Here is a 17,252-nt window from a genome sequence, read left to right as displayed (position 1 = left end):
AGGAACAATTGGCAGAAAGTATTTTGACATCCATTCATACCACTGATCACTAAGAGCCATCCTTTTGGTCCTAATTGACCAAAAGAATGAAGAAAAAAATACAGGCAATCTCAAACCATGCAAAGTTGCCCAAACATTTAGATTCTGATTTGTTTAAGCAATCTTTTGATCAAATAAAATGGAATATTACCAAATATGACATTGACAAGGATTATAACATGCTTCTGGAAAATCTATCTAAGTGCATGGAAAATTCCAAAATCAATCAAGAACATCCCAAAAAAGAAAGATTCTCCATATAAATGAATTTACTAAAATTGAATTTACTAAAAAAGAGAAGAGAACTGAAAGAAATACCAAACTCACAACTTGAATATAAAATTATTTGCAGAGTATTCAGAAAGAAGATCACAGAGGACTATCAAGCTTATAGAGATTCACTTGGAAAGGCTTAGACGTTGGTTATGCATTTTTACTAAATAATTTAAGGGAATTACAACATAAACTAGGATATACATTAAAATAAATTTTAATATACTTCAGTATTTCGGTAACGTCACGTTACCATTTTCAAGGAACTTAAGAACAAGACACGTGCATGCAGGCACTACAAACAGTAAGTGAGGAAGAAGCAGGAAGCTATTATTTCTCCTAAAGTCCAGATGGTGCCCCCTAGTGGGCAATGTTGGTATTCTTGGGCGATTGGGCTGAAGGTCTTCTGATGTAGGTTTCCCAAATTTGAGGCAGTCTCATGCAGCCAAATTTGTTGAGGTTTGGATTGTTTCTTAGGGCTGAAGCTGATTCCATGAAAAGCCTTTCATATTTGTATTTACTACGGTGTATTATCGTGGCTTTCTTCCACCGTATTCTATGGCAAGTATCCAGCACATGGTCAGCAAGACCAGAGTAGCTGTATTGGTGAAACCGGATGTAGTCCTTGTGTTCTGAAATTCTGATATTTGCTGTCCTGCCTGTTTGGCCAAAGTAGGACAGCTTACAGCTGCAAGGGACCTGGTATACACCAGGTAGGTCTGGTGGGGGGGGAGTTGGTCTTTAGTAGAGCGGATAAGGGATGCCAAATTTTTATATGGTGTGTAACAAGAAGTTAAGTCATGTTTTTTTAGGATTTTTGTAATTTTTTCCGAGGTGCCTCGGATATAGGGTATGGTGATGGATTTAGAGTAATCCTTGTTGTGAGGGGGGGGGTAGCCATTGGCTGAGAAAGCGTTGAGAATTTGGTTTAGTTCTGTGGTTAGGGCATTGTCATTTGAACAGACAAGTTTAGCCCCGTTGTGTAGTGTCTTAATGACTCCATATTGTTGCGAAGAGGAGTGATGGGATTGTTGGTTAATGTATCTGCCTGTATGGGTGGGTTTTCTATAGACTAAGAAAACCAAGGTTCCATCAGGCTGGCAGGTGACTAGTGTGGCAGTTGTTTTTTTCCTCTTCCAGGGTGATTTTGATTCTGGGGTGTTGGTTGTTTAAGTGTGTTAGGAAGGAGAGGAGTGCATCAGAGCCATGTGGCCAAATAGCAAACACATCATCAACATAGCGAAGCCAAATGGTTGGTTTTTTGTGGGGCAGAGTTTAAGGCTTTCTCTTCAAAAGTCTCCATGTAAAAGTTGGCCAAGGGTGGGGAGAGTGGAGAACCCATGCTATCCCCTCTATTTGTTTGTAGAATTTTCTTTGCCAAACAAAATAGCCTGAGTTCATTGTGAACTGAAATAGGGCTGTGATATCGGGAGGAAATTTAGCTTGGTTTAGCTCTAAGGATTCTTTGGGTGGGACATTTGTGAATAAGGAGGAGACATCAAAACTGACCATTAAGTCAGTGTGTTTGAGTGTAAGGTTTTCTATGCTGGCTTTGAAGTGGGCTGAGTTTTTTATGTGAAGGTGTGTTGCCAGTATAGTGTGTGAGAAAGCTTTGGCCAAATGTTTAGCTAGTTTGTATGTGGGGGAATCAATGCCATCCACTATGAGATGTAATGGTACATTTTCCTTATGTATTTTTGGGAGTCCATAAATACCAGGGGGGGGGGGTATGGAGTTAAATGGTTTTAATTTGTTAGTGATTTCCACAGGCCAAGAAGTGACCTTCTTAAGGAGCCTGTGGAGTGTCCTAATTTGTGAGTTGGTTTGGTGGAATTGTACTCGATAGGGAGGTAAGTAGCCTGATCTTACAATAGAGCTTTCAGCTTACCTGTGTAATCCTTTTGGTTAAGCAATACTGTGGCGTTCCCTTTATCAGCTTTGCTGATTATTATTTCCTTGTTTTTCTTTAATTCTAGTAGAGATTTAATTTCCTTACCAGGCATGTTGGCTTTTGGTGGTTTAGCTTTGGTCAAAACGCAAGCCACATCCAGTCTAATATCGTTGGCAGCATGGTTAGGAAGGTGTCATATCCCGTGTTCATTTCGTATCATAATATCTTCAGCAGGTATTCTTCTGGATGCAATAGCGAAGTTGTGGCCACGTGCGAGGGCGTCAAGTGCTTCAGGTTTTACACTAAATGACGAAAGGTTGTATTCTGACCAAAGCTAAACCACCAAAAGCCAACATGCCCAGTAAGGAAATTAAATTTGGGCATTAGTTATTCAACCTCGACAAAAGTTTTAGACATTCATGAAACTTGTTTAACAGCAGATGATGTGATTATAGGGATAGAATGCAAAAGATTTAGTATTTTCAGGGAAGATAGAGAAGATAGGATGTGAGGAGGGGGTGCTGCTGATAATAGCAAATGAATTGCAGATGTTAATCCAAAAGGAATAGGAGTTATAGGCAGGAGGGTGGCTGTTCATTTGAAGCAGTCTGGTTTGTGATCAAGGCTAGTAAGATAAAATATACAGTTGGTTGTTGCTATAGGCCACGGGGTTCCACGGATGATCTGGCTGACATGTCAGCAAATAAGTAAGCGTACAGGTCGAGTGATTATTATGGGGGATATTCTTTTAACTAAGGAGTTATAGATTAAAAGGAAGAAAGACCACGTGGCTGAAAAGAAATGGAATTTATACATCTTCTGAGAGATAATTGTCAATGGTAGCATGTGATGAAGGGGACTAGGGGATGCAGGAGTATTGAACCTTGTCATAGGATCAGAAGAGCTATCCATAACTAAGGTGACCAATTGCCTCCAATTTAGCAAAATGACCATGGGGACTTGACTTGGGAGATTGTAAAACATTAGGAATATTTTGTCAAAAAAGGGCATATATGACAGGTGATTATGGAACTATAAGGTGGGCGATTATGAGAAGCTTAGGAAGCTTAAATCTGTGCCATGGCATAAAACACTGCAAGCAAATGATGTTATTATTCATGGGAGATAGTTACGAGTCATCTAGAGGAAGCAATATTAAATTGTATACCCAAGGTAAGGAGGGTTAATCAGGTAGGAGTTAGATGGATAAGTAACATCATTAAGCATGAACTGCAGAAGAAGAAAATGTTATGGAGGATATATAAGGAGAAACGTAACCAGGAACTCATGAACAGTATAAGGCTCAAGCAAAGAAGGTGACTGGAAATGAAAAGGAGGCAAAATCAGATTACAAGAAGAATCTAGCCAAGCAGGCCAAAGGAATCTCAAAGATTTCTTCCATTAAATGACAAGTAAGAGGAAGAATGACTATGGAAGATTAACCTTAGTCTTATAATTCTACAGACTTCATAATAATAAATTATAAAAGTTTAAGAAGACTATTTTAAATAAATTATCAATCATTAAAAATTATCATTAAAAACATCATTTGTATTCTTGATATCTTTATTAGTTTTATTGGGGGGTGTCGGTTTAATGCAGCAAAATGTAAGGTCTTGAGGTTTGGGACACATCGACGGGACGCTGCATACTCTATTAGAGGAGCTTACTGGAGGAAGTAGGGGAGACGAGATCTGGGCTTGATGATTGATAGAAACCTGAAATTCAAGGGACATATTGCAAAGGTGGTGAAGGTAACACAGAGGATTGCTGCAATAATGAGAAGGACGCTGACCTGCAGAGATAAAAGCGTTATCATTCCGTTGTATAAGACCCTGATCAGACCACACTTAGACTATTGTTCTCAGATTTGGTCCCCAGGATTTGAAGGGGATAAATTAACTGTGGAGAGGGTACAAAGGCAGATAACAAAGACGGTTTCAGGACTGTACAATGTTAGTTATGAGGATAGACTGAGGGAATGTGGACTGCAGAATTTGGTGGATAGAAGAAGGAGAGGTGATATGATTGAGACTTTTAAACTGTTGAGAGGTGGTTACAGGGTTGACACTGGGGAGTTCTTTCACTTGGTTGAACAGCGGGAAGGAGTGATGACATGGGGCCATCCCTGAAAATTACGAAAGGAAACTGTGAGCAAGAGGGTGTGGAGTGGTTTCTTTGCATGGAGGGTGGTTGAACCTTGGAATGCATTGCCTGATGGAGTGGTGAGAGTGAGAACGGTCAATGAGTTTAGGGAGTGGTATGATAGACTTTGTGTTTCCTAGGAGGGACCTCCCACAGTGAGTCTTGATAGATTTTGTGTTTTCTAGGAAGGACCTCCCACGATGAGTCTTTTGACTCCTTGGAGGCCTAAATAATAATAATTTATAATTTATTTTAGCCTCTAGCTCAGCACACTCATTTGACATCACTGCAAAAAAAAATCCTTTATTCAGACATTGTAACTTCCAGGGTGATGGAATTTTCTTTATGAATTTTTTTTTCTAATTTTCCTTAAAAATTTGCCCTTTTTGCATATTTGCATACTTTGAGTAATTCTATAAAATTGATTTATAATTTTATAAATTATTTTACTTTATTAAGCAGAGAGGTGGTTCTGCTTAATTAACAAATTAAAAAATTATAATTCTATACAGAATTCTGTGTATGCAGTTTCATGTTAACTTTTAAATTAAGATTGTGACTATTTTATGATTAATATTTTTCATTTCTGTTACTGTGCAGCTCGGCCATCTTTACGTGGTTCAACACCATTGGATGTTGCATATTCCTCTTTGATGGAAAATAATGAATTGGCACTTGCTTTAAGGGAACATTATTTAGAAAAAATTGCAATTTATTTATCACGTTGTGGGCTGCAGTCAAATCAAGAGTTACTAGACAAAGGATATCCAGATGTGGGATGGGATCCTGTAGAGGGTGAACGATACTTAGACTTCCTAAGGTTTTGTGTCTGGGTGAATGGTAAGTCTCTCTTTATATTAATATTTGGTTTTAATAGTATTTTAAATCAAACTAGAATATTTTAGCTCTAGCTCAATTCCTTTAGCCTGCTTAGGTACAGAATAATGTGCAATTATTTATTATTGTTTATACTTATCCATAGGTCTGTTTTGTATAATAGAATAAGATGTTGTCTTTTTCTCTTAGTAGTATTTTTTTTATTTATATTTGATAATATCATTCCCATATATGAAAGGTTTCAGAAGCTATAGCCAATTAATGGAATATGCTTGTATGGCTTAAGACAGGAGTGTCAAACTCAATTGAACCATGGGCCATTTGCTATAAAAGTGTATCTCAAGTGGGCCGCAAAAAATTTTTGACTTAAAAACCACCTGCACTAATTAGAATCGAAGGGAAGTGAAAAAATGAGTATAAATAAATTGGAAAATTAATTACAAAAATTTTATTTATTCTAAGTCATTACAAGACATAAAATAATAGTATAATGATTATGACAACTCAAAAAAATAATAATATAAAGAATATTTTTATTATATTAATATTTACAATAGATAGCATTTAATCCAAATTAAACCAAAATTAAATTTTATTTGAATAAATCAAATATTTTATATATTTATATATTCTAAAAAAAAGTATAAACTCTCATTAATAACCATCACAAAAATATACAGCACCTCCTGCCAGTTTGAAATTTTTTGTGTTGTGTTGAAATAAAATATTCTATATATATATATTTTTTTTTTGGGGGGGGGGAGTCTATATTTTGGGGAATTTTTTAAATTTTGCTGAAAATATTTTGGGGGAAAATGATAATATTTTCAGATTCAAATATATATATATATATATATATATATATATACTTGCATAATATAATTATAGTAATTTAATTTCAGTATTTTTTTTCCCCGACACTTGACAACATTTATTATTAACCAGCCTGCCAAAATTTGGACTCAAAGATTGTGAGCATACAACCTTCATTATGGCAGAAAGGTTGATGTCGGTTAATCTTGATCTGTGGGCTGTTTTGTTACCTTTCATACATGAGAATAATTATTCACATAAATAGGTGCTTCCAAAATAACACAGAATATTTTGCAAACTTTTTTATTTCTGGATATTTTTGTCTTTATAACTGTATATTTTTGATGCACCAACTTCTTGGTATTTCGCTTTTAGAATGGAATCATTTTGGAAATCAATAAGTGCCATTTGAATACAAATAGGAGCTTTTTCAAACTTAAAGGAAAAAGGATCTGTAAAATGCGAAAAAACTTCTTGCTCCTTAAAATCTTTAAATCGCCTATCAAATTCTTCTTTTATCTTTTCTAATTTGGGACAATATTGAGAAAAGGTAAAACTTTGATTCTTATTGTTTAACTGTTCACACATAGGAAAGTAATTTAGAATATTCTATTTTAAATGATTTTGAAACAAAACTAACTTACATCTAAAACTTGCCAGTGCATCATACATGTGTGTTATTAACTGATCTTTCCCCTGAGGTTTGACATTTAAATCATTCAAATGTCCTGCGATATCAACTAAGAATGCCAGATCTTGTACCCATGTTTGATCATTAAGAAATGCAACATCATGATTTTTCATTTCTAGGAACAATTTGATCTCCTCTAAAAGTAAAAAAAAAACTTTTTAGAACCTTAAGACAAGATATCCAATGTTATATCTCTTTATTCTTACTCTTACTTTTTACTTGTTCTCTGTATCTTGTGTATTTTACAACTTATGTCTTACTCGTACCAGAAGTTAGCTTCCAACAAATTTATTTATTTGAGATCAACTATGCCAGCCAGTTGCTAGTTCCTGATACTTAAGCTTACTTTAATAACTATCTCGACAATATTACTTAGCATTGGGAACACGTGGTATGCAGTCGCGGCTCCCCTCTTCATGTTACTTCGAATGTCCTCTCCCCCCCACTTACACAGGTTCGAATTTTTATAAGTGGTAGGTTAGTCTCACACAACAGAAACATACAAACTTTGATGTATGATAATGCATTTTAATATAACTAAAATTCATACAGGAAATCAAGTAATAATAATAAAAAAAGGAAATAGGTTCATGCACAATTGCCCACGCAACTACAATAGGCTCACTCAATTCCTCTCATGCACTTCTTAATATGCAGGCTCATACAATTATAATCCAGGAGCATTAGTTAATCAGAATTATTTCCGTGGTCTGCATTAAGATTAAATGATACTCCAGTTGTTATGCAAGTCTGCAATACAAAATTAATCAAAATTACACATGACACATCCACTCAATCTTATTAATTACAAATCTTGTAAAAGGAAACTCCTTGCTATAAGACTTATGCAAGTCACAGGCTTAATGTAAAGAGCAGTACCTTCATTCATTGCATCTCATATAATAATTCATCTCTTAGCTGTTCCATTATAAGTTCACTCAAACACAAATTTATAAATTACAACAGAAAGGTCCTATCAAGGCGTTCAGTCCAAAAATGGATCTTCTAGTCAGGTCAAGCACGACTATGCTTAAGGTTCTCCCCTTTTTCCTTGTTCACTCTGGTTTTACAGCACTTGATATACATATAGGGTAGGAGATATATGCCTTACCGGTTAATCTTCTTAGCGAACTGGTTCCTTTGTTTCAAGTCTGGTCCTTCCTCGGACGTGACAAGATTTCCTTGTCGCTCCGCTGTCTTTCTTTATTCGTTCCTTTCGAAGTGTTGGGTTCTTCGCTATCGTCACATTGGTGGCAAACTCACCAATGGCCCTGTCTGCTGGTTCCCTGTTGTTCAGTTGGACGTCCTGTACACATCGGGTCCCACAGCAACGTGGAAGGTTACTGGACACCGGTGACAAGCTTCCTCAGACCTCACGGCCTTCTCACTGGAACATGGAAAGGTGCAGAAAACAAGAGAGCATTTGAAGTGCGTGCCACTCCTTATATCTCAGCGGCGAGTGCCCTCACTCTCTATCTATGTCACTCACTCAGCCGTCTTTGATTCATTAGATAACGATGAGGTCATGTTCTTTTCTTGGCAGCCTTCTCGACGGAACTGTTACTGCAGGGGTTACCGGATTACTTTTCAGGTTTTCTGCTGTGTCATGGACTAATACGTAATGATCAGGCCTTTTGCTGATTGGTTAACATAATTTTCCTTGTATTGGGTATTATTCTAAAACAGTATTTGAATTATATTACAAGAATATTATCAATTAAGTTAATACACTTTTCATTTACAAATTATTTATTACCTCTCTACGTCTGCTCTTGAGAGTTTAAGCATGTCTTTATGTTAAGATGCTATTCTCTCATGTTGTGTCTAAAACAATTGGCCGACTTATAGTGGGTCAGTTATTTCCGACACAACACCAACCAATCTCTGTGTAATAAGGTAGCCCTTCAAATTCACTCCCCAAGTCTTTTAGAAATATATTACACAGACAGCAAATGTTTCTGTACTTTATTCAGTGACACAATAAAACTACTAGTTTTTCTTGCATCTGCAGCATAGTGGCAGTTGGGGAAGGCGTGTTGTTTACTGCAGGGGAGTAAGTTATCGTCCCGACATGAAAGTGGTTAAACGTTATTTTCGTCTGCGATGCATATGCAAAACTTTTTAATTTCTTTTTTCATAAAGTAAAATCAGGGTACAGGAGTGTGTGAGTCATATGCGAGGGCGAGTTATATTCGAGTAAATATGGTATTTCTGTATTATTATTAAAAATCAACCATCCCTTTTTTTAATCTTTCCTTGAGGCGTTGGGGGCAGCAAGAAATTGCTTTGGGGGTCGCCAGTTTGACATCCTTGGCTTAAGAGAAAGAGGGAATCCCCTTTTTAGAAGAGATGAAGTTTGTAGTCTTCAAGAAATACTTCATTGAGAATTGTAAATGGATGTTGTTCATGACATCATCATGAATGTCGTGAACAATAGCTATTGTTCATGTTATTGTAGGTTTAACCGAAAGTGGGGGTGGAATGATGATTATGGGTGTCTGTCTACTGAATTGAGTCTTTCCATGAAAGCATTTGTAGAAAAGACACAATGTGGAAACTCTAAGACAGTCAAAAGTAACATCTTGAGCAATTAAGGATACCATATTTTTTTAGTGTCAGGGTTTCTGATAGAAGTGATATGTTTGTACGAGTAAAGGGAAGAAGTATTAAGGTCTTTTTTTTTTTTTCTTTTCTTTTTTGCAAGAAAAAGACAAAATTGTGTTCAAGAAGTATTGAAGATGACCAGTTGTCATCACTCTATGGAAGGATAGTATAGAGATCAGTGCTTAGTATAGTTATTTTACATGTAGAAGCACTGCAAGGTTTGTTGTGTGAGTAGAGCTAATGAGCTATTTGAGGTCATTCATTGAGAGAAAGTTTTTTATGTAAAGAGTGCAAAGCAGATCATATAATGGCAATTTGCTGATCAGCTCTCTATGCTCTGTCCTACAAATATCTCAGAAATATCAAGTGAAACATTACAGTTTTATCCAACTCTTTCCATTGCACATATCTTAGGTGGGAGATCTTCTGTGCATCTTCACTGGTGGAATCCATACTGGTGTTCACTCATTAGCTTGTAGCTCTTTAACTGATAAAGTTGCCTGTTTATGACCTTCTCTATTACTTGAGAAAGCAATGAACTGAATATAAGCTTGTTTCCATTCATGTGGTCTTGGCCTAGAAGGTGGGAGAATAGAGGTAGATGAATTTGGAGATACTTATGATTTTACAGAACCTTAATGTGCAACCGAATTAGCACGTCTTCTGACCAAACTATTTAATTTAAGCCTCAATTTAAGCAAAGAGGCCAAAATATTTCTACTGCATAGAGAAAGCTTCAAGAGAGAGGGAGCAAATTATTGACCAAACAGCATTTCAAGAGTGTTGTTGAAGATGAGAGAGAGAAAATGGTTTAAATGATAAAAATAATGAGGAATTATTTGTAGGAAATGAGATCGCTAGGTTGCGCGCAGTGATACAAAATGCGCAGCGGCAAATAGAGCACCTGCAAAACTCTTTCCAGAGTGATTCGGCTGACGTAAATAAACAGAGTAAGAATGGAAGAGTTTCTGAAATGAAGGAAAGAGTGTTGTATGGTGACTCGTTATTAAGAGGGGTGATAGATGGCAGTGTAACTAAATCGTACTTACGGGGTGCGAAATTTAAGGATGTAAGTGAGAGTATTAGAGTGCAAAAACAGAGGGTGAAAGAATTAATAATTGTGGCGGGTACGAATGAATTGAAAGGTGATAAATTTTTTATGAGAGAGGACTTGAAAGTATTGTTAAAGGTAGCGAAAGAAAAGAGTGACAGAGTTAGAATGATTAGTCTGTTACCGCGGTATGACAGAGAGGAGTTTAGAAGGAGGGCCATAATCGCAAATGACATTATGCGCAAGTTATGCAGACGGTGTGGTGTGGAATTCGTGGACGTGTGGAATGAGTTTGATGGGCGAAAGGACTTATACAAGATGGATGGCCTGCATTTAAATGGACTTGGTGTGCGGAGACTGGAAAGAGTGTTGCTGAATGAAGTGAAAATGGATGTGCAAAACCAGGGAAACTAGAACTACCAAGGAGGGGGGGGGGAATGGATATGCAGACATCAGTGAGACAGATGAGTGTAAGAATGTATATAATGTACCCGAGCCAGCACTAAGGACAAAAAATGGGAATGGGTCATTTAGAATAACGCATCAATATGGGGGTGGGACTAAGGGATCACTGCATTTCATGTATACTAATGCCAGGAGTATTAGGAACAAGAAGGAAGAATTTTTGGCCTTGATTGGCTCTTCCTGGCCACAGGTTATTGGCATTAGTGAAACATGGCTGACGGAAGATGATATAGTTAGTGGGATAGAATGTGTAGGTTATAGTGTGTTTAGAAGGGACAGAGAGAATAAAATGGGGGGAGGGGTATTATTGATGATAGCTGATGAACTGCAGCCAAGGAGAATTGAAGTTGTATCGCAGGATAGTGAAAGGAGCTCATTTGAGGCTGTTTGGAGTGAGATTGAGACTGGCAGAATAAAATATACAGTTGGGTGCTGCTATAGACCAGGTGATGGAATAGATGGTTGAGATAGTATGCATAGGGAAATTGATGAAATGAGTGGAAGGAGGGTAATTATTATGGGGGATTTCAACTATGGTAACATTGATTGGAAGGAGGAGAGGACACATGTGAGGAAGGAAAAGGATTTTATTCAATTATTAAGGGATAACTATCTGAGACAGCATGCAATTGAAAATACTAGGGGTGTGAGAGTGCTTGACCTGGTAATAGCATCTGAGAATTTGACTGTAATGAATATGACCATATTGCCACCTATTGATGAGAGTGATCATAAGGTCTTGACCTGGGAGGTGGCTAAAGGTGTGGAATTTTCGATTAAGACAGGGTATATATATGTGGAATTACCGTGCTGGCAAGTATGACAAGCTTAGAAGATTGCTTGGATCGGTACCATGGCAAGTACAACTGCAAGGGCTGGATGTCGATAGAGCATGGGAAGTGGTCAAGGAGCATTTACAGAGGTTATGGCTGATTGTATACCTAGGGTCCGAATAGTAAAACAAGTAGGGGTTAAATGGATGAATAACACCATTAAGCTTGAGCTGCAAAAAAAGAAACAACTGTGGAGGTAATTTAAAGAAAGGGGTGACCTGCAGGCACACGAACGGTATAAAGTGCAGGCCAGAAAGGTAACGAGTGTGGTAAAAAAAGCAAAAGCGGATTATGAAAGGAAACTAGCTATGAAAGCAAAAGAGAATCCCAAACAGCTCTTTCAATATGCTGCAAGCAAGAAAAAAACTGTACACAGCAAAATGATTTTAAGGAATGACAATGGTAAGGAGGTCACTGAATCAGTCGATATTGTGGAGTTACTGAGCGCCCACTTTGCAAAAGCATATCATCCAGGTGGTGACATTGAAAAAATGACGGAACCATTAGTTTATACGGGAATAGTGATGAATGAAGTGGAGGTGGCTAGTCTATTACAGAACCTTAATGTGAACACATCTGTGGGATTGGATGGTATACCGGCACGAGTCGGTATTACCGACCGATCAGCAAATTACCGACCGATCAGCATATCAGGAGTCGTTGTCAAGGTCTTGGAGAAAGCAGTCAAGGGAAAAATACAGGAATGGATTGATGAAAATGAGATACTGTACGGGGGACAGCATGGCTTTGTGAAGGGTAGATCATGCTTCAGTAACTTGCTCAAGTTTTATAACAAGGTGACGGCTGAACTGGATAAGGGTAATTGGTTTACAGTGATACTGCTGGACCTGGCAAAGGCATTTGACAGGATACCACATGGAATACTAATCCGTAAACTACAACATATGGGAATGGATATAGGGTTGGTGAGATGGATAGGTGATTGGTTGATGGAGAGATATCAAAGAGTAGTTTATTCAGGAGTAGAGTCCAAAAGACGGCCTCTGACTAGTGGTGTGCCGCAGGGTTCTGTTCTTGGACCACTGCTGTTTAATCTGTTCATTAACAATATAGGGAAGGATCTAAGTGGAACAATTCATTTGTTCGCTGATGATGCAAAGTTGGGTAGGGCAATAGTGAATGCAGAAGATGTCAAAGTCTTGCAGGATGACTTAGATAGATTGGAGTTCTGGGCTAAGGAGAATGGATGTCAATTTAATGTGACAAAATGTAAGGTTATGCATTTTGGGGTGAAAAGATTAGCAGCAGTATACCACATTGGTGGAACTGTACTCCAAGAGATTGATGAGGCCAGGGACTTGGGAGTGTTGGTGGATAGGAAGATGAAGTTTAGGGGGCACATTGCAAAAGTAGCTAAATCAGCTCATCAACTCACTTGGTTGTTGAAAAATACCTTGATGAGCAGAGACAAGCAAGTTATAGTACCTCTGTACCGAGCCTTGATAAGACCTCATCTCGACTACTGTGCCCAGATTTGGTCACCTCGGTTCCTTCTTGATGGGGAGGAGGTGGAGAGGATCCAGAGGCGAGTAACTAAGATGATAACAGGTCTATGGAATGAACCATATGAGAACAGGTTGAAGATTTGTGAGTTGCAGAAACTAGTTGATAGGCGGAAAAGGGGAGATATGATTGAGACATTCAAATTGCTAAAGGGATTCTATAGGATTAATTCAGAGGATATTTTTGAGATCAGGACTGGTGGTGGGAGAACTAGGGGACACCTATGGAAACTGGGCAAGAGTGTGGTTAGCAGGGGTGTTAGAGCTGGGTTCTTTACTTTTAGAGTGGTAAATGAGTTGAATAAGCTGCCAGAGTCTGTTGTGGGTGCTATGACGGTGAACCAGTTCAAGGCAAGTTATGATAGATACCGTGAGAATGTAATCGCATATTTGTGTGGACATGATGTTTAGGGCCTCCCTCGATGAGTCTAAGGACTCCTGGAGTCGCCCGAAATAATAATAATAATAATAATATTGGAGAAGTTGGTGAAAGCCAGAATTAAGGACTGCATGGAGAGAATATGGCACTTCATAGAAAACAACACGATTTTCAGAAGGTTATCTCTTGCTTTAATAATTTGCTTACTTTTTATGATAAAGTGACAGTTCTGTTGAATAAAGGAAATGATGACTCATTGATACTTCTGAATTTTACAATGGTATTCAACAGGATTACACATGGAAACTTAATGAATAAAGCTAGAAATGGGAATGAATAGGATGTTGGCAATTTGGATAATAGGGGTGGCTGATGGACTGTTATTAAAGCAAGTGTGGTGTATGAGAGTGTTGGGTCTGGGAGAAGGCAGGTGACTAGTAGAGTAGAGGACTTAGTACTACAACCTAGATATGATGCATATCTAGGTTGAATAAAGGAAATGGTGACTCATTGATACTTCTGAATTTTACAATGGTATTCAACAGGATTACACATGGAAACTTAATGCATACAGCTAGAAATGGGAATGAATAGGATGTTGGCAATTTGGATAAGAGGGTGGCTGATGGACTTATTAAAGCAAGTGTGGTGTATGAGAGTGTTGAGTCTGGGAGATGGCAGGTGACTAGTAGAGTAGAGGACTCAGTACTTGATCCTCTGCTGTTTACTTTGTATATCAATGATATAGGAAATGATTTAAGAGAAAATATTGAGTTGTTTGCTGATGATGCATATCTAGGTAGAAGCAATAGTCAATGAAGATGAGGTAGAGATCCTGCAGGATGGCTTAAATAAACCGGCAGTATGGCAAAGGTAAATCATTGCCACTTTAACATGACCAAGTGTTAGGTCATGCACTTTAGGGTGAAGAGATCCTAAGCTGTGTACTATGTTGGAACTAAACTTTAGGTACTTGTTGAAGCTATGGATTTAGGGAGTTATTGTGGATTTGAAGTTTAGAGGTATATTGCAAGGTGGCCAAAACAGCACATCAGATTATGTGGCTATTGAAGAACACATTGACAAGTAGGATAAGGAAGTTACTCTTCCCCTTTATATGAGGATTTAATAATGCCATATCTGTACTACTCTGCACAGATCTGGTTGCCTGGATTCCATGAGGATAAAATGGTTGAAGAGATCTAGAGATGAATGACAAAGACACTGACAGGTTTATGGAATGCTCTCTGTGAAAATAGATTAAATTCTGTAGTTTTCAAAAAAAACTACCTGATGGGTGAATAACAGAGGACATGATGGAATCATATAATTTATTAAAGAGCATTTATAAGATAGACACTGGAGACTTTTTTCAGTACATGGCAGGAAGATAGAGAACAAAGGGTCACCTCTTGAAATTCCATAAAAGTGTGATTAGCAAGGATAGTAGGACTATATTTTTTGTTTGGTTGGTAGTGAATGAGTGGAATGGGTTGTCAGAGGTAGTGGAGTGCTTCATCACTGAGTGAGTTTTAGAGGTGTGATAGGTATTTTATGAACGGTGGTTAGAGTGTGAGTCTCCCACAACGAGACTTTGACTCCATGATGATGACTGAAAAATAATAATTATAATAATTATTATTGCAGGGGTGCCTCCACAGTTAAGTAAAGAGACCCCTCACTGTAGTCCCAAACTATCCATAGAATATATTTTGTAACTCTCCTTAAACTCACTGTCATACAAAACACTCACAACACATTGGCAACCCATTGTACTCATTCACCACTTTTCAGTGTAAAAAATCTAACCACACCATTATTCAATTTTCAGGGATGATCCCTTGTTCATCCAAGTGCTGAAATATCCAAGATCCAAGTGCTGAAATATTTCCAACTTTTGCAACCCACAATCCCTCAATCTGTCTTCATAGTCAGCATACCATAGGCAAGTCACTATCTTGGTCAGTTGCCTCTCCACCATTTCTATATTTCTGAGAAGCCCAGATCACCCATCTGAAGACAGTAACTCAGATATGGTCATGTTAAGACCTTCTAAAGAGAATGATAAATCCTTATATCTTCTTGTGGGATCTTCATTAGCCAAATAATCCTGTAAGCTACCCTGGCCTTCTCACACAGTTAATATTATTATTATTCGTGACACCTCCAAGGAGTCCGAAGACTCATCGTGGGAGGACACCTACTATACAACTGTTTCCACCACTACACCAAACCTCTACCAATCATCTCCATCAACGCCATCTACCACCCACAACCACCACCACCACCACCACCACAACTAGTATTTTTTGTCTGTAAATTGCGTGTGTTCTGAAGGGCCATTTGTTTCTATGTGGGATGAAAAAACCCGAGTTTCCGGGAGAAAAAACCCTACTACCTCCGTATGAGATCAGCTAACTCACCTTCATTTGAAGGTAATAATAATAATAATATTATTTGAATAATAATAATATTATTATTATTATTATTATTATTATTATTCAGGTCTCCATGGAGTCAAAAGACTCGTCGTGGGAGGTCCTTTCTAAGAAACACAATTCTATTAAGACTCATCGAGGGAGGTCCCTCCTAGGAAACACACAGGCTATCATACGAATTCTGAAATGCATTGACCATTCTCGCTCTCACCACTCTATCAGGCAATGCATTCCATGGTTCAACCATCTCTTTCCTTTTGTAACTTCCATTGATGGCCCCTTGTCATGACTCCTTCCCGCTGTTCAACCAAGTGAAAGAACTCCCTACTGTCAACTCTGTAACCACCTCTCAACAGTTTAAAAGTCTCAATCATATCACCTCTCCTTCTTCTATCCACCAAACTCTGCAGTCCACACTCCCTCAGCTGATCCTCATAACTAACATTGTACAGTCCTGACACCATCTTTGTTATCTACCTTTGTACCTTTTCTACAGTTAATTTATCCCCTTCAAATCCTAGGGACCAGATATGAGAACAATAGTCTAAGTGTGGGCTGATTAATATATGCCCTCTGAATTTCAGCTCTCTCTCTCTCTCTCTCTCTCTCTCTCTCTACCATCCCCATATCCCTAGCTTCATCAATTTCCTGGAGTACAGTTCCATTCATGTGGTACACAGCTTGTAATCTTTTTATCCCCAAATGCATAACTTTGCGCTATTCCACATTAAAGTAGAATTCACACTCATACTATCAGGCTATTTAGATTATCCTGCAAGCTCTCTATATTGTCCTTATTGGCTATTATGCCAGTCAATATTACATAGTCATCATCATCAATCAAATGAATATTTCCCTTCAAATCATCCTCTATCATTTGGGTGCAAATTAACTGACAAATGACATTGACATTTATATATCACTGATTTTGTCATTGGATTGCAGGGATATATTCAGTTGTTTTAGATGGTGTGAAGCAAGGAAGGGTTATTGTTAATAGTACCAATGGAAATTAAATATGTCAAGAATTTATATTCTTGGTTTCATCCTTTATTATTATTATTAAAGGCAACTCCAAGGAGTCTGTAGATTCATTGAGGGAGGCCCTTGATGAGTCTAAACCCTAAACATCATGTCAAGAACTCCAACATTTGCACAGATCTATCATACTTTGCTTTGAACTCATTCACAGTCATGGTACCAACAACAGATTCTGGCAACCTATTCCACTCATTCACTACTCTCCAAGCAAAAAAACCTAGTTCTAACA

The 17,252-nt window shown here is 37.8% G+C and overlaps 1 protein-coding gene across 3 annotated transcripts in view; it reads left to right on the top strand.

The window, feature by feature from the left end:
• Positions 1 to 17,252, top strand: part of RyR (Ryanodine receptor) — a 1,703,288-nt gene that overhangs the window by 755,906 nt on the left and 930,130 nt on the right. For all 3 annotated transcript variants that reach the window (XM_090399345.1, XM_090399347.1, XM_090399344.1), the window contains exon 53: positions 4,949 to 5,188. In XM_090399345.1, coding sequence (XP_090255471.1) covers positions 4,949 to 5,188 — 240 coding nt within the window. The remainder of the gene's footprint in view (positions 1 to 4,948; positions 5,189 to 17,252) is intronic.

The sequence above is a fragment of the Typopeltis vanoorti genome, chromosome 10, assembly GCF_054136105.1.
Source record: "Typopeltis vanoorti isolate ZY-2024b chromosome 10, IOZ_Tvanoo_1.0, whole genome shotgun sequence".
NCBI lineage: Eukaryota > Metazoa > Arthropoda > Arachnida > Uropygi > Thelyphonidae > Typopeltis > Typopeltis vanoorti.
The sequence above is the reverse complement of the archived record's forward strand: the minus strand, read 5'-3'. Positions and strand labels throughout refer to the sequence as shown.